Below are 19338 nucleotides of genomic sequence, written 5' to 3' on the forward strand. Positions count from 1 at the left end.
TTCTTATTATACAATATATGCATTGTCTACTCTCTGTAGTATACATTTACTAATTATTTATGATACAAAGTTTCAAATTGTCTACAGTAAATGCACAACATTTACTGTACTGTACTGGGCCATAATCTCTAATTGTCTCTAATTGTTTACACACAACAAGTCAAACATCCTCTACATTATATCAATTTGGTGATGAAAGTGATTATAATTCTGATCGGTGTTCTGATCGGTTTTCAATTACACGTCTTTGCTCAGTTTCAGGGTGCAGTCGAACCCACTCCGCCGTGACCTTGGGGGACTGGAGTGACCCACTAGATCCAGATGTGGAGACTCAGACCATCTACAAACAGCTCATCCAGGGCCGAGACAAACTCAGGTTGTAGTAACAGATAAGAGCCGAGACTCCCCTGCAAAGAATCAGGGGTTCCCAAACTTTTTTGTCTCAAGGGCACCCTATAAATATTTTTTTAATCCGAGGCACCCCGACATTATAATTTTCACTCCCAGCACCTTGTATTTATAGAATATCGTCGTTGTCGGGTGGAAACGTTGTATGTCCAAAACCTTTAAAATGTATTAAACTAGTGAAGACAGCAGATCTACAAGCGCACAACGCCTCGCATCGCGAGGCGTTGTGTGCTTGTAGATCGGCTTGTGTGCTTGTAGATCGGCTGTTTTCACTAGTTTTGTGCGACAGAGGTTTCTGCCTGACAGTGACGATATTTTAGTGATTATGTTGCGAGGAAAACGTTGAGATAATAGCCATTTTGTTTAGAACTGACTGAAAATAACTTTGTACTTCAAGTTTAAAATTATACTAAATATTTCTTCAAGTGTCCAAATAAATTCCAAATATTATAAAATGATCTCGCGGCACCCCTGGACTGCCGTCAAGGCACCCCAGGGTGCCCCGTCACCCACTTTGAAAACCCCTGATGTAAACAATGGAGACACTTATTAAGGTTAGACGAAAACCAGTAAAGTAAATAGTTTATAGCCGAGTGATATTTAAACATATTAGTATTGCTATGAATCAACTTCATGACCTTTGACTTTTAAAACATCATTACTACTCCTTTTTAGAGCAGTGTGTGGTAAACTATGATTCAGGATGCAGTTGGCTTACTTGACACTAGAGGTCTCTGTTGCAACACAGAGACGTTGTGCCATTCTGCTGCTGATGTTTCCTGACACTACAGAGCTTCAAGTCGATATCAATCTAATCCTTTAACAGAGAAGAAATATGCACAGCAATCCTGCCCTGACACGTTTGAACGATTATTCAGGCTCCAGATAGTGTTTTGTAACCCCAATATTTATGTTCTCTACCGATTGCTTTAGGAATAAATATCTGGAGATGCCAGATCCTGACATGGCTATAGAGGAAGAGAAGAGAGTCCATTCTGCCATACATCCAGGTGAGCCACCAGCTGCTGTCTGAGGATTCAAGGCATAAATAGAAGGGGGGAACATTGGAAACTCTAATAGCCAATAACCCTCTGTCTGTCTGTATGTCTGTCTGTCTGTCTGTCTGTCTGTCTGTCTAGCATATATTGTTGTAAATCATACATTAGCGTCATTAAACTGTATACTATCTATAAAATACAATACATTATATACAGTATACTATATTGTCGCTGTCGGGTGAAAACCTTATATGTCGTTTTGCATTTAAATGATTTAAACTAGCACACAACGCCTCGCACCGAGAGGCGTTTTGTGCTTGTAGATCGGCTGTTTTCACAACTTTTGTGCGACAGCTTTGTATGATGAAGCAGGGCTTTACTTAATGAAAAAAATACAAATTTGAAACTTGGAGATGCGAGGTTTCCACCCGACAACGACGATATACTGTGTGTGTGTGTGTGTGTGTGTGTGTGTGTGTGTGTGTGTGTGTGTGTGTGTGTGTGTGTGTATATATATATATATATATATATATATATATATATATATATATATCACAGATCGCGTTAGACCGGTAATTGCTGGTTTTGACCGTTCTTTTATGGCCAAGACCGGAAAATAAAATTCCTCCCGGACATTCTGACCGATTGAAAAACCAATGGTCATTTATCATTATCGCCGTCTGCTCCTCATGCGCAGGCTGCCTCTATCTCTCTCTCTCTCCCTCTCGCTCGCTCGCCCGTCCGCTATCCCTCTCTCTCTCTCTCTCGCTCGCTCATTTCAGTGTCAGTTTGCGACACGCACTGCATGTAAAGCCATGGGAATTAAGGAATGCACGCACGGTCAGCAATCAACCCATATGAACAAACATTATACACTTGTTTGAAGTTCTTTATGAGGAGATGGAGTGGAGACAGTAGGAAGAGCCTTTTCAACTCTCCTAAAGTTGCATAACATGCGCACGGACGCACTGTCTGTCTGTGTCACCACTCGACAGTGAGTATTGGATTCATTGCTGGTCAGATCAGATGAATCTATCAACCTTTCCTTATGAAGCAAATGCTATTTTTCAATATTCTTAAGTCAAGACATGGTATTGTAGGCCTACTGTTGGCATGAAAGATGATGACAGAAAGACCTTGTTGTGAAATCAGTGTGCCACATGCAGACAGCCTGCGCGATTAGTCCAATAATTAATTCCCTTATGCGAGATTGAAGCGTTTTTTTTTTCTTTCTTTCTTTTTAGCCTACTTTTTCATTCAATTCGTTTTCAGTCCCAACTATGCAGTGAGTAGGCCTAATAGACTACTTTAACTGTTGCTATTGGCTGTTTGTAGGCCTACACCTGCTTGTAATTTATGCTTTAAAATGATTATGTCCGGTATTTTCTTCAGATGTCTGGTACATTTTTATTATGCCGGTCACGGTGACCGGCTGTTAAAAATCCTAGCGCGACCTCTGATATATATATATATATATATATATACCAGTAAGACTCCCTAATCGGGAGATAAGCGACCGTTGGTCGCTTATCTCCACAAATAGGCCAAAAGTTTGTTTTACCAATTATCAAGACATACGGGCAGTTGACAGTTTGCCATGGTTACTCATTGAAGTTGAATCTCCATATATGGAGATAACCTACGCATCACACTAAGTCTGACCTCACCAGCCCATATTTGGGCATGAGCAACTTATGTCTCCATATATGGAGATATGATGACATCACACAGTCCTCAGCCGATGATGTGGCGTGATGTCATACAATACACAAACGAGCCCTACAGTATAAAGGGGCAATTCTTGCCAGGAAAGAAGCATTTCTTCGACTCAGACCTTATCGCCAGGGTTGGCTTATAGCAGCTGTCGGTAGGACCATATATGGATAGTGTGGATCTCCTAACAGGGCATCATCTGGGATACAATCCCTTTTATGCCCATATATGGAGATCCCTAACAGAATCCCTTTCATGCCCATATATGGAGATCCCTAACAGAATCCCTTTTATGCCCATATATGGAGATCCCTAACAGCATCCCTTTTATGCCCATATATGGAGATCACTAACAGCTAACAGAATCCCTTTTATGCCCATATATGGAGATCCCTAACAGAATCCCTTTTATGCCCATATATGGAGATCCCTAACAGAATCCCTTTTATGCCCATATATGGAGATCCCTAACAGAATCCCTTTTATGCCCATATATGGAGATCCCTAACAGAATCCCTTTTATGCCCAGTTGGTTGCTAGGGTAAAAAAACATGGTTGCTATGGTAAACAGTTGGTTGCTAGGGTAAACAGTTGGTTGCTAGGGTAAAACCATGGTTGCTAAGGTGGTTGCTAACGTACACTAACAGACCAGCAACAAGAGACTGTTGCCACAGCAACGTACACAAAGGTTTGTGTACACATGTGGTGTGATGTCATACTGAAGATATATGACATTACACCGTACACAAACAAAGGTGTGACGTGTGACGTGTGACGGACGGACGGACGGACGGACGGACGGCCGGTGGAGGTTTTCATAGTAAACTGCTCCCTGACGGTCGCAACTAGCCTACAGCCCCTTGGTGTGAAGCAGACAGACGCTTGTTGACGCCCATTTGTGATGTAAATCGCATCACAGACGCTTGTTGACGCCCATTTGTGACATCACAGGACAGCCGCCTACAGGCCAAAATTTGGGAAAATATTTTAAACATTTGGGCATTATGAGAAGTAGAGACACATCTGAAGGTGATAAAGTTGATGTTGGGCAAGGTACATGCGTTATTGATTTTTGTATTATGTTTTTTAGACAATTGAACAACTGCTGAACGTGGAGTTACAGATGGAAACACAAACACACTATTTTTTGGGGCGATTCTAATTAAGGTTGTGGGATATATGAACTGTATACACACTGGGTGCCTCTAACACGCCCATAATATAGCGCATATTGGTCAGATATATACAGTATCTCTATAAACCTGCATTTTAAGTGACCATCGATTGTTCCTATTCATAGTTCTAAACCGTTCATGCGTGGACACACACCTGTATATCGTCGTTGTCGGGTGGAAACCTTGGGGATAGCTTCACTGTTACTACGGTACATGTCATCTGTTCGACACCCAACCCTAACCCTTACCCTAACCTCCGTGGGGTGAGTCACTAACCCTCCCGACGCTCCTTTGTCGAACTGGCGGTCGTTCGAAAGAGCGAGATTTCCCCTATTAAGAGCGAGATTTCCCCGAAACCTTGTACCGGTATGTCCAAAACCGTTCGTTTTGTATTTATCATTTTAAAAAACGATCTAAACTAGTGAAAACTAGCCGATCTACAAGCACACAACGCCTCGCACCGCGAGGCGTTGTGTGCTTGTAGATCTGCTGTTTTCACTACCTTTGTGCGACGGCCTTGTACGATGAACCAGGGCTTGGCTTCGTGAAAAAACGAACAAATTTGAAACTTGGGAGATACGAGGTTTCTGCCCCGACAGTGATATATTAATTACTCTAACCACTGGATGCTTCCTCCACAGTCCCAGATGGAGCAGAGTCCACCGTCCAGCTGCTCAGACCCAGTCAGAGTGTTGCTGCCCGCCTGCTGGGTGTAATCAAAGACCTGGAGAAGGCCCATGCCAGCTTCCAGTGCAGGGAGAGGGAGGAAGCCACCGGTCTCATTCTGACACCCTAGACCAGAAATTATAGGCGTTTGTCCGGAGTGCATCTCTCCACTCCGACATGTCTCCTTTCCGACATGTCTCTATTCCGACACTAACCCTATCTCTAACCCTAACCCTAAACCGAACCCCCATGGGAGTGTCGCCACTCCCGACAATAAGAAGTCAATTTTCGGAGTGGCGACATGTCGGAACGGAGAGAGACTCCCGTTTGTCCGGGACCCAAAACGAGTGAAAATAGCAGATTCTACATTCTTACAAGGCGTGGCCCCGCATTGTAGATCTGCCATTTTCACTACTTCTTAAACGTTTTTTATTTAATTTATTTATAATTATTAGATTTATTTTATTTTATTTATGAAATAATTTTGAGATATGTTGGAAATCATTTAATGGATAAAAGTTTTTTTTTATCCATTACATTTTATTTTTTACTTATTTCTTTTTTAAGTAAAGATGGGACACGCGACTCATAGAAATTGGTCCGCAGCCCAAACATGGTTCCTGACCCACTGTTTGGGGAAACAGAGCCAAAGATCAGTGGTTCTCAACCTTTTCAGGCCGCGACCCCCAAAATATTCATAGTTGAACTGGGGACCCCCCACCCTTACGAGCACTACTTGGAGTTGGAAGAGTTGAGGCAGTACAATTTGTTTAACCCAGTCCTATTGCGAAAATAGCCGATCGCCTTGCGTTGTGAGGTGTTGTGAGCATGTAGATCGGTTATTCTCACAATTTCTGCCTCTAATATTTGACAATTTGGCCAATGTTTAATTTTTCATTTTAGAGGTATTAGAAAAGGTTAAGTTAATCATCTGGGGACCCCCCCAAATAATTTGGAGACCCCCCTGGGGGTCCCGACCCACAGGTTGAGAATCACTGCCCTAGATAATACCTATCCTGAGAACAAGCTTTAGGTTCCACATCATAAAGACAATGAAAAAAATTAAGTACAACAGATCTTCGGTGAGCAACACCGAGGTGCAACCATGTATAAATTAGAAAGGCACAGTGTTCTCTTTTAATGTAACTGAATAGAAGGGATTAACATGAGTGAAGACACTAACCCCATCCAGTCCTTTGAGAAGGATGTGTGTCTGAAAAATGGTGTATTCTTTGAGAGTACCACTATTTTTCCATCAGTGGAGACGCTGTACTTTACTGTATGGCATTAACGAAAAAGTCGACAGGCGACTCAGTCGACTTCATTGCACAAGTCAACTCCTACCAGAGAAAGTCGAAAAAAGAAATAAAATAATACGTTCTATTGTGAAAATAGCAGATCTACATGCTCACAACGCCTCGCGATGTTGTGAGCATGTAGATCGGCTATTTTCACAATTTCTGCCTCTATATATTTGACAATTTGGACAATGTTTAATTTGCCATTTTAGAGGTATTAAAAAGTCCTTAAATTGGCACTTTAGAAATGTGAAGATACCCTCTATACGCGTAAACTTTATGTTGGTTTGTTTACAGTTGAGTGAGAAAACAATGTTTCACATTAAGTTAATCATCTGGGGACCCCCAAAAATAATTGGGGGGTCGTGTGTGATGTGATGACGTCATCAAACGATAAAGACGACTTCAACTCAACTTTTTACTGAGTCGAGTCGACTTGCAAAAATCACAAGTCGTTAATGCCCTACTGTATGGTACTTTGGAGGTGAAAAAATATTGCTGAAAAATCTTTTTTCTTAAGCTTTATCTGATTTGATAAATGTTTTTATGTAGATAACAAGCAAACATGCTGCATGTCCTGCATCCGCTTGTTGTGAAATGTGAAACAAAGAAAGAACGAAGCTTTTTATATTTTGAGATATTATCCAGGAATTTGGTAAAGAAAAATATTTTATGCAATCAGTTTGTTGTAGGGCAATCTACAGTACCTGAATGTATGCCATTTTGATATCGCTTTTATTGACGTTTATTGATGTTTTGTATTGAACTAGTGGTCTATTAATTTATGTTGCCACTACAGCCACAATGTAGCAATGACAATAAGAGCATAGGTCATGTTACTGTCTGTAATATCCTGGGTGATACCTTTGTAATTGTTTTTAAAATAATGGACCACATGCCATGCTATTATTTAGCCTGTAATGGAGGCTATATTTCATAATTTAAACTTTGTTTTAATTGTTGCCATGGGCTTTTTATATAAGGAGTTGTAATGCTTTTGTTTGGTGCTATTGCCCGTGGGTTTCAACATGTAATTTTGGTTTTAAAGAAATATTTAACAGTAAGCCTACTGCAAATGTTGTTGCAACCGAGGGAAATGCTGTTTACTGTAGCCATTCTGACATTGCTATGGGTAATATTTACCTGCAAAGAGTAACACCCAAGATTGACCAAGTTTATAATTGACAATACAGACATGTATCATACAGTACAGAAGCTTTTTTAATAGTTTACATTTATGTTTATACTGAGATACTAGTGCCATTAAAATTGGCTTAGAAGTTGAAGATGCCAAACTGTTATTTTTTCATTGTAGAATGTGGATTTTTCTTTTTAATACTTCATATTAATCATATTATTATTATTATTATTAATTTTCCTCACATATTGAAAAGAAAGACACATACAAAAGAACATTTCACAACAGGATCCTTTCACAGATAGATTGCCTCTACACATCCTCAGTATTAAAGGTATATTCAGTGATTGTATTTCATTCAAATAAAAATATAATTGGTACATTTTCCATTCATTCTCCTCACTAGAATGTGTGCTGACCATATAAGGACTTCCACCATGGCCCGTGTTACGAGCATAGCTAGATTCGGGTTTCAGAGGTGGCCAGACAGTCCTCGACCAATCAGGGTAGAGTATGGCCGTAGTTATGTTATGATGTTTAGTTATGATGGTCAAAATAAATGTTTTGAGAACCACAGTCGCTCTGAATTAAGAACATCTTCTAAATGCCTAGATTGTAAACTACTGAACTCATAAAATGCCACAGTCTCGTAGTAAATCAGTATCATACATATCCTGAAGCTGGAGACGTAGGCCTACCGATATTCAGTGATTGGGTCTAATGATCAAAACAAGAACATTATAATGGTGTAAAAAATCTATAAAAAAATAAACATTTCCACGTTGTAAGGCCAGTAAGGAACAAGATGACCCCCGGCCACTTTCATTATCACTGAATACACCTTTAATGTATCCATTAAAATACTCTTGAGAGTGTACAAATGGACCCTTTCCTCCTGTATGTCTTTTTGGTTACATTTGTACACTCTCCAGAGATTAATTAATACAGAGGATTGTACTGGGGTAGGGGTTATCTCCCATAAACACAATAATAATTGACAGTATTGATCTAACCAACACCACGTTACTTTATGTAGCGGTACTGTTGTCATTAGTGTAGAGCAGTGTTTCTCAACCTTTTTTCTGCATGGGCACACTTTTCATGTCCCAAGAATCCATGGGCACACCAACATAATACGGAGGTGTAAATATCGTCATTGACGGGAAGAAACCTTGTATCTCCAAGTTTCAAGTGTGTACGTTTCTTCGCAAAGTAAAGCCCTGCTTCATCTGTCGCACAACAGTAGTGAAAACAGCAGATCTACAAGCACACAACGCCTCGCACCGCGAGGCGTTGTGTGCTTGTAATAGATCGTCTGTTTTCACTAGCTTAAATATTTTTTTAAATGATAAATACTGTACTATACTGGCTTTATTTCAAGGGGCACACTTGACCCTTCTCAGGGGCACACCAAAGGTCCCCAGGCACAGTGGTTGAGAAACACTGGTGTAGAGGATGTCCAGTGAGGTGTTAGTAACTAAGGAACACACAACCTTCCTGCCTTATGTGCATGATTATATCGGAGAAGCCAGACATAATGACAATCAATATATCATAGTCAATGGGATATTGTATTGAGAGCGTTCCAAATATCATTTCATTGCTTTTTACCATCCACTTATTTTAGATGTTAGAACACAACACATGCTGTGGGGCTGTATTTCTCCACTTAAAACGGTAGCGAACATTGATCAGGTTTGTGAACCTTTGATTGTCTGAACTCTGAACGAACGAAGGCTGATATTATGAAAGAAAGGAAACGCCTTGTGCTTTACTTTGCCGATACAAAATGATGGCTTGTTCTAATGGATTGTTACTGTGAACACTGTTATTCAGTAAATTCTCGTATCAGCTCAAAGCTGTCTCGTGTTGACTTCTTCCCATAACACCACAAATGACATTAGCAATGACGTGTCATCATTGTTAAATCTGGCTGCAATCCATTACTCGTCTGTCTTACCTGGGATTCAAACCCCTGTCTCCTACACGTGACCAAATGTCTATGCTCTGCTCTTTCTACGGCAATCCCTGCTTGGCCAGAGAAGATATAGCACTACAGCTACAGTGTGAGATCTGTGCAGTAGTCTACTATGATGATTGTGACAATCTTCCCACCTCCCTTAGAGCCATTACCTCTTTTAACATCTTTAAATAAGTCATCTTTATTCATCTTCAAATATCCTGTTCTTGCTTCTAATTCACCCTTTCTCAATTAAGTCCTGCCTGTTGTCCCGCCCATCTTCACACCCATTTGTTACTGTGTCTTGGTGGGACAAAAGTCCTTTCTCTCCATCCACTACCATTGAAATTCAGGTGCTTCTTATTGTTATATTGTGTATTCAATTCTCATTTTAAACTTGGTTTCAGTAAAAAGGAGCCTCTCACGTGCAGTATAGTGACTGGGCATGTTTTTAAATGTTTTTATTTCTTTATGTAGCAAATTCAACATAAAAAAGGCGGAAAGAGCCTGCTGGTTGGTCAGTCAGGGACCAATCAGAAGGCTGACAAAGGGTGAATTGCCCCATATCTTTTACTTCTTCTTTAATTCATCCTGTGAATCATATTGTGCTTGTCTTATGTGTTTTATGCGGTTTTGATCGTGTTTTATTCGGATTTCCGCAGTTTATTTTTTTGCTAAATGTAACACAATCGGGAACGGCACATAATCGGGAACGGCTATCATGGTTAAAATGAAATTTGAAGTTACAATGGGTGTATGTGGAGAGAGGCCCTTCCACTGCTCCCTGTTGAAAGTGGAATATCCCTTTAATGTCATAACGAATGAACTGTGTGAAATAATTGAGTAGGGTAAACTAAGTACAGTAAATGGTTTAAGTGTTTAAAAGCACTGTCTCTCAGTGGCCAATGTCTTTCACGTGGATACCCTGGGAATGTCATTTAGCCTACCGGCCCTGTACCTCCATGACTACCATGGAGCTCCTTTTGCTTTCAAAGGAAGGTGTTAACGTAAGCTCTGTGACCACAGGACTTTGTGGTCCCACGGGACCATACATCGCGTTAAATCGGGCCAAATGAGAGGCACAAGAAACAGGGCTTGTGACGTCTTGCATCGTCTTTCATATATTAGATGCATATTTAAGTACATGAGCATGTGTTGGCAGCATCGGCCTCCTCCAAACCGTATTAAAATGCTAATGAGACCCACCTGCTGTGGGGCAGCAGCAGAGCCTCCCTCGTTAAGACTGTCATTATGGTTGCGGTGGTCGACGATACGGAGAGGTGGGACGCTGCTCAGGGGCTGTTTTGTTTTTGGGAGGGGACACAGGTCCCCGCATGCTTCTTGAGCACTGGAGGCTCAACCCTGTGACGGGCGCACTCTATGACAGGCCCATGTGTGCTGTTCCCAGGGGCGTCACAAGGGGAGAGGGGGGGGGGGGGGGGAGTGGGACTGAGTTGTTGAGGGCCCAAGGTGGAGGGGGCCTTAATTATTTTATACTTTAGCTATTGGAAGAATAGCAGATATACAAGCTCACAGCGCGGCGCCGAGTGCCGCGTTGCGAGCTTATAGATCTTCTATTTTTGAAAAGTACATTTGTAACTCAAATTTTGCTTCTGGGGGCGTCCCTGGAAATACATATTTTGAGATGGGGGTCCGTGGCCAAATACTTGTCATTTTGGGGGTCCTTCACATGAAAAAGTTTGAGCACCACTGACATAGAAACATAGGTTTTTCAAAAAAAGAAATCACAATTTAAAAAAAATAGCAGTTAAACAAGCTTGCAGTATGGCATTCGCCGCGCTGTGAGCTTGTATATCTGCTATTTCTCAATAGTTAAAGCACAAAGCAATGCATAATAATGCGTTCCCAGTCTAAATGGGTTAAACCCCCTCCCCCTATGAGGAACATTCATGGGGGGGGGCCGCAGTGAATCCTTGCACCCAGGGCCCAGAACTTGGTGCGACACCCCTGTGTGTGTGTGCTGATCCCTGTTCCCCTTGCAGGGCCCTTGGCGGAACCGAGTGGGGGAAGGGCCCGCTTTTAGTATGCACCGGAGCGCCTGCTGCATGGAATCTAAACCACGGCTCCTTAACACACAGCACCAACATTCAGGAGCCCAGTGACAGAAAATGACCATAAAACAAATTTACTACCAGGCAGCAGAACTGTTTTGTGCTGCACTTCCACACTGCCTGGGCTGAAGCTCATTTATATCCATATAACGAGGTTCAGAGCACAGGGCTGCCTGGGGAGAAGGAAATGGTGGCATTAAGGGCAGGGAGACTGTGCTGGAGAACAGGGGCGTCAATTGGGTATGGCAGGGTTATGCAGCTGCCATACCCTGGGTCCACGGGGGAAAATAAAAGTTACTTTTAAATATAAATCCATGAATGTCTCTTTGTCTATCTGTGCTGGTTTTATGTTGTTTAATTACAGTAAAATAACTACAAATGCAAAATTTAACAAAATGGTCACTTTGACAAGGTATTATAATTATATTCTCCACACTTGTATTCTCTCCATCTTGACAGAATGGTATATTCCCAGGTTCCGCAGGTCAGCTGCACAGGTGCAATGCATTATTGTTAATTGTGGCACGTTTACTAACATGCTAAGTTTAGCTGCACTTGAACAACCGTTCCAGGCTGCCATAGACATTGTGAAAATAGCCGATCTACATGCTCACAACGCCTCGCAGCGCGAGGCGTTGTGAGCATGTAGATCGGCTATTTTCACAATAGAACTATGTTATACAAAATGTAATACCTCTTTTCCATGAGGACTCCCATCTTTGCTATACTCTAGCTTTTGCTGAACTGACGCCACTGCTGGAGAAGAGGCGAGAAGGAACACCAAGGAGACAAAAAAGCTCAAACAAACTACCCCTTTTTTGAGGGCACATTTATTTTTCCACGAGAAACACACAAACATGCAACAAGGTCATCACAATTCAATAAAGACCGATAGATTAAGAAGCCCTTTATAGTTTAATCAATGTCTCTCTATCTTGCTTGTAGTCTGATTCCTCGCAATTCCTCTTTGTGAACCATTTGTAAATAGCAACATGTCGACATTGCTAAAGAGAAATGGAAAAGGTAAACTACAAAATTGTGACCTCACAACGTCAATGCAAAATGGGCACTTAAAAATGCAAAACATTCAAGATGTTTAAACATGAAACCAAAAGACTAAGGAGGGCAGCAAAACGCTGTCTCCTCCTTCTCTTGAAATCAAACCCTATAAAGTGAGAAATCTTGCGTAATTAAATGGAGCATGAGGCGAACCAAAGTGTTAATCAAAAAGAGGAGACGGCATTTTTTTGTCTTTCAAACACAAAGGCTATGCAATAGACTTCCTCATATCTTGGTTAACATGCACCTCTAGGAGAACATGGACATGGGAACCGAACGTTTCTGTACTGGAGGCATGATCAGCACTTGCATATCGTCGTTGTCGGGTGGAAACCTTGTATCTCCAAGTTTCAAATATGTACGTTCTTTCGCAAAGTAAAGCCCTGCTTCATCGTACAAGGCCGTCACACAAAAGTAGTGAAAACAGCAGATCTACAAGCACACAACGCCTCGCACCGCGAGGCGTTGTGTGCTTGTAGATCGGCTGTTTTCACTAGTTTAGTTCATTTTAAAAATGATAAATACAAAACGAACAGTCTTGGACATACAAGGTTTCCACCCGACAACGACGATATATGCTCACACGCACGCTCATGGGCACACACACGCATACGCACACCCGCACCCACACCCACACCCACACACACACACACACACACACACACACGTACGCACGCGCACACACACGCACACACACACACACACACACACACACACACGAGAACAGACAAGCATTTGTCTGCAAAATGTCACAGGCATCGGAGACGAGAATATAACAGTAAAGTAAATCTTTAAAATGAGTTGTTATGAGTTGATTTTGTCCCACATTCCACTAATGAATTACACTATGGAGAATAGTACGGAACACATCGTAATAAGCATATATATAATATAACAATGTGGCATGTGAGAGTTCATTTGAAGACAGTCTTTTTTCCCCCAAAAAAAGACATCAAAAATATATATATATATGTCTTCTAATATAACGCCTTTGAACAGCCTTGGATCATTTCCCCTTTTTTTCCCGAAACTGAGAGGTATAGGCGCCCCATGAAGAAAAGACCCCCATTGTCAGTGCCCCCCCACCCCCACATGCCCCCCCCAAAAAAGCACCCTTACTTGCTACACATAAATGACATATTTGTTCTCTCACTCACATTAAATTGCATAAACACCATTCCTCTTCTTATAGAACCACCAAGCAAAGAGCACTCTACTACTGTATCGCCGTTGTCGGGTGGAAACCTCGTATCTCCAAGTTTCAAATTTGTACGTTCTTTCGCAAAGCAAAGCCCTGCTTCATCGTACAAGGCCGTCATGCAAAAGTAGTGAAAACAGACGATCTACAAGATCGGCTGTTTTCACTGGTTTAAATGGTTTTGGACATACAAGGTTTCCACTCGACAACGACGGTATACTTTGTCCCTGTGTACACACCTGAAAAGTCTAACGGGCCGGCACAATGGAGTACTCCATTCACCCCACTAAATAAAAACATGAGAAGTAAAAAAAAAAAAGAAAAAAAGAAAAACATTTGCGTTTGTACAAGTATTCTTTGAAAATGGAAAAATTCCCTGATAGACTGGAAGCATTCTTTTGCGCTCTCCCATTATAAAGGGTGTTCAAAAAGCTGTGAAGGAGAAAACTTGGAAATGGAACAGGCAAAAATGACCACTGTTGTCAAGACCTGGGCCAAATAGCAGTTGCAAAATACCCTTTTTCTTTCTTTTTTTTTTGTTTTGTTTTAATGATTTGTTTTATGGTCCTTGTGTGCCAGATGGGGTTTGTTGCAGAGGACAGTCCAATGACTGCCAGCAAGTTTAGACAACCGGAAAGTAGACAGTATTTAATAAATGATAATAATAAATGTGTTCCCTTTTAGTTGTTGGCCAAGTACATGCACATACCTGGAATGTGTCCTCTACAACCCATCCTTTCTATTAGGAACAGTTTGCAACTATTGAACAGCGTCTTGGAGGCAGTCATGGTCAGTTAGCTCAAGGACACTTTGACTGTGTCCAAAATCATTCTTATACACTTATTTGTAGAATGTAGAGGACTATACAGTGAACTCATCTGCAAAAAAAAACGAAAACATTTCAGACATAACTTGGGTCGACATGATGTTATTGCTGTTGCGTGGCAAATAAACGTCAGCATTTTTCTTTCAGCACAACGCTGAAAGCATCTACTGGCAATGGTACGCTGTAGTGTTTGTCATAGTGACCATCGTTTGTGCAGAACGTTTCAAAACGAATTGTGGGATAAAAGGTATTTAGATATTAACGTCTGTTTAGACCAAGGATCACAATGGGAATAAGTCTCTGACTTGATTGTGTTTTCTTATCCTTGTTATTTTTTGTGTTATTTCAGTGAATGCATTGTATTGTACATTCAAATAGATCAATCAATCATGAGATGAGTCCATATAGGGTATAATATTTCTTACTATACCTTCGAACACCACTTAGAAATTGTTAAGAATGACCATATAATGCACAACTAAGCGAGCAGGAGCTGGGGATCAAATGGTGAAACTTCCAGTTCACAAATGGCTGCCCTAACTCCTGAGCTACTGCCAATTTGGCAGATTTGCCTATGATTGCCAACTGAGCTGATAATATTTGAATTTCTTGTCATCCACTCATCTGATACTCCAAACCTATATATCGTCGCTGTCGCGAGGAAACCTCGTATCTCCAAGTTTCAAATTTGTATGTTTTTTTTTTCGCTTAGTAAAGCCCTGTTTCATCAGACAAGGCCGTCGCACAAAAGTAGCGAAAACAGCCGATCTACAAGCACACAACGCCTCGCGGCGCGAGCCGTTGTGTGCTTGTAGATCGGCTGTTTTCACTAGTTTAAATCATTTTTAAAATGATAAATGCAAAACCAACGGTTTTGGACATACAAGGTTTCCACCCGACAACGACGATATATTTCATTGACCACGGTCCCCAAGGAGTCTGTACTTGGTCCCCTTCTTTTTTCCCTCTACACAAACTCTCTAGTAGTCAAAATAACCGAACTACAGGTTCACCAGACGTTGCAATGCACCGTGAAATTAAGTAGATCTGCCATTTTGGCTGAATATTTGCCTATTTTCACCAAACGTTCATCTATTATGACACGCTCCGCATAGGGACACTAGGGTTCAAGTGGTTAAAGAGGCGGTGCCATAGCTTTGTACTTTTTCTGGTTTTCATGTGTCTAGGAGGTTGACCGTACTTCATTAGACCCCCTGGTGTGGTTGTTATGAGCAATTATATATTGCCTTTCTATTTGGGTTTTGGCTGTAGGCTGCCACATTTTGGGGTCAAACGTGCCGGTCCAAAAACACCGATACTTATTACATCACAGAATTAACACCTCCCCTAATTACCATTCACCCAACATATGTGGGTGTGGCTAACTTCAGCTGGGTCACCACCCACCATGACAACCACGCATACCAATGAACTGGTGGGTGTGACCACATAAAAACATCATTTTAACTCTTTCTGTACACTTTTTTGGAAAAAATCTTCCTGCTAGTATAATCATAATAGTAGATAATCATGTTTTATAGGGGGGAAAAATCATGGCACCCCATCTTTAAAGAAACACTTAACAAATACTATTGACCCCGGTCTTGTGTTTTCAACTTCAGTTTGAACAGAGATTGTTGACTGAATCCACTGTTTTGTTCTTCTGAACAAATAAAACAACAAGATAAATGGCCTGTTTGGGAGGGAGAGGCCATTCATGCTGCTAAAGCTCCCCCAAACAATAGTAAAGACACACTTACTGTACTTATTGGAACCCCTCAAGGGATCGACTACACAGATTCTACATTAAGGATAACGACAGCAGCATACGCTAAGACTACTGGTAATATAAGACGTCCATAACATGTCATACATAATTTCAACAGTCCCTGACAATACTGACAAATTAGTATTTGCCAGATTTTCCATGTATTCATGTTAATATGTGCCTGTGTTTAGATATGTGGGCAAGTTAATGTCATTATATTTTCTATATATAAGAGTATAAAAATAAATTAAACTTACACCATATAGACTCAAATTGAGCTTGAATTTAAAGGTATAATCACATCTGCAAATGTACATCGTATATATTTGTCAAAGCATTACAAGCCATTTTTATAAACACCAACTTAACAAAGCAAAACATCAGATGTTGCCAATACGACAGAAGACATTTTCCCCAAAAAATTAAAGGACCGATTAAAGAAAACTGCTTGCCTCAAAGTGCTACGGAAGACTATGATTCAGTCCCACATATTCAACAGATCAACACCCACAACAACCGGGCGCCTACACTAAAAAACCTTCAATATCCTTTGGGAATGCCAACATCTCTGCTCATTAAAACTCACCATACACATTGATGAAGAATTATAGAGGCAAATAAATTATCACAAGCCTCCCTGTGAGGAAACCTCAACCCATTTAGGCCTAAGATTATTGAATGCTTTAACCAGTGAAAAATAGCAGATATACAAGCTCACAGCAGCACCGAGTGCCGCGCTGCGAGCTTGTAGATCTGCTATTTTTGAAAAAGTCGTGAAAATGTGTGCACATCTTTGAGTATATGTATTTTCAAAGTGAACGTTTGTAATTCAAATTTTGCTTCTGGGTGGTCCCTGGAACTAGATATTTTGAGATGGGGGTCCGAGGCCAAACACATATTATTTTGGGGGTCCTTCACATGAAAAGGTTTGAGAACCACTGACACGGTAGTCTCTCAAGAACAGACTAACTGAGCTCCAGTTAAGTGAAAAGGACCTTTTCTTTGACGATGGCCGGCCAGATTGCTGACATAGAAACATAGGTCTTTAGAACCTTAGAAGGATTCAAAAGACAGTTATAGAATCGGGTCAAAATTCAAATTTTCACGTTTTTTCAAAAATAGCAGATGTACAAGCTCGCAGCGCGGCACTCGGTGCCGCACTGTGAGCTTGTATATCTGCTATTTTTTAATAGTTAAAGCATCCACTAATTTTAGGCCTAAATTAAAAAGAAAATAAATTCAGCTAACAGGCATATAATCTGGAGGGGTACGAGGGCTGTTGAATGTTGAAACATTCACGTCCATCTACATTCCGGAACACCACTCTCCCATGTTTTTTTACCCAGAGCCCATCTGCTGCTGATGCTGGAGGGGGTGGGAAGGGGATAGACAGACGGACAGATAAATGGACAGATATAACGTCAAGCTCAGATCTGATAACCTTCAGTGAGATCACAGAGAGAAGGAAGGGTATCTGTCCAAAGCCACATCACCAACGACCATGTGGCACCGAAGGCCCAATGCAGCACGTTATGCAGAACAATCCCCACCAGAGTCTTGCAGATCACAGGCAAGCACGAGGAGGGCAGCTGTGGCTAAGACGGATCTCCGAGGGGGACGTGGTTTGTTCTTTGAGGAGGGGAGGATATTGCGCTCTCTGACAAGCATGTTCAGCCTTTTTTCTGTTCAAGGACTTAAACTGGCGGCATATAAATGCCACTGAGCATGCGTACGCACACAGCTCGACCCCCACTGTATGGTGAGCGTGATAGATCATACCAACGCCTCGGCTTATTCCTTCAATGGGAGAATAATAAGGCAGGACTTTAACAGAGGTCAGAGTCGTCAACGTGTCAACAAAACAAATGAGTTTAACCTTGGGAGGGCAGCAAATCCCCTTCCTCTGCCTCAGCTCTTTCCAGTTCCCACCAGTTTTTTCCGACAAGCATCAAACTGATCGGTAAGATGCTTGTTTAACCTTTTTTTTTTCATGTTTCCTTTCAAAGGCAGCCTACAAGGTTAGCCATAAAACATACGCTCGCGTCCACCAAACACTAATATTTAATCTCCTTCAGCTCTCTGCAAACCTAGCACATGCAGTACAGTAATAAATCTTTGACTTTACGGAGTCATTGAACAATGGCGTCAGGTACACTGGGACATGGCACAATAATGGCCAGTCAGTGATACAGACTTGAAGTCAAATGACTCACCAAACTCACACTGATTACTAATTCAACATCCAAGGATCTGTCCATCAAATGGCACACTAATCAAGTCATTTAGAGAAAGATACAGGTAAACCAACAAGTATTCCGGTCAATTCTTGATTACTAAATTCAGAACATTTCCTACACACAAGCCACAAGCCAGCAACATTGTTGACTGACAATGCACTGCCCTGCGGTTTAATAGACAGACACGTCGTTAAATATTACATATCTGAAATTATTTCAAGATACAATTCTCAGGTTACGCTCTCAACTTCAATTCATTTTGCACTGGTATGGACCAAGTAAGTTGCACAAGTCCCTCCCCCGTGCCATGGGCACACAACTGTTTACCCCTAAAGCAGAGGAAAAGGTTCAGCATGCACTCTGAACAGGGTTTATGCAGAGACTATAAGTGTACCCAGTACCCACAGGTAATGCCACCGACATCATTTCTCACCATGCTTTCACATTCCTCTACCCTATAATGTTCAAGGCATTGATGGAGAGAGACAGCGGTGGGGGTGGTGCTGGTGGTGGTGGTGGTGGGGGGGGGCCTTAGGTTTTTATGTACTAAATGCAAAGAAACGGCACTACTAAAACCAAATCAGTATTTGAAAACCCATGTCTCTTCTTGCTTTACATCCATCACTGTTATTATTGCCCACATATCTGTAGGGTCTGTTGGTTTGGGTTTAAGCAGAGTCTAAGACGGTTCTGGGCTGCATGTGGGCCTGTCTTGCAGAGTCGCCTCAGAAAGAGGCGGATGTTTAGGGACAGTGGGAGGAGCTCCACGGCTCCATACCATCTCAACAGGCCAGTCAGTTAGTTTAGTCGGTCAGCCAGCCG

General features: G+C 41.5%; 1 protein-coding gene across 2 annotated transcripts in view; it reads left to right on the top strand.

Moving 5' to 3' along the window:
* Positions 1-7826, top strand: part of rasal1 (RAS protein activator like 1) — a 72493-nt gene extending 64667 nt beyond the window's left edge. For both annotated transcript variants that reach the window (XM_080739432.1, XM_080739433.1), the window contains 3 exons: positions 256-376; positions 1342-1418; positions 4936-7826. In XM_080739432.1, coding sequence (XP_080595558.1) covers positions 256-376; positions 1342-1418; positions 4936-5090 — 353 coding nt within the window. In that variant the 3' untranslated portion in view covers positions 5091-7826. The remainder of the gene's footprint in view (positions 1-255; positions 377-1341; positions 1419-4935) is intronic.
* Positions 7827-19338: the final 11512 nt, after the last annotated feature.

Source organism: Nannobrachium achirus (assembly GCF_963921795.1).
Source record: "Nannobrachium achirus genome assembly, chromosome: 12".
Classification (NCBI taxonomy): domain Eukaryota; kingdom Metazoa; phylum Chordata; class Actinopteri; order Myctophiformes; family Myctophidae; genus Nannobrachium; species Nannobrachium achirus.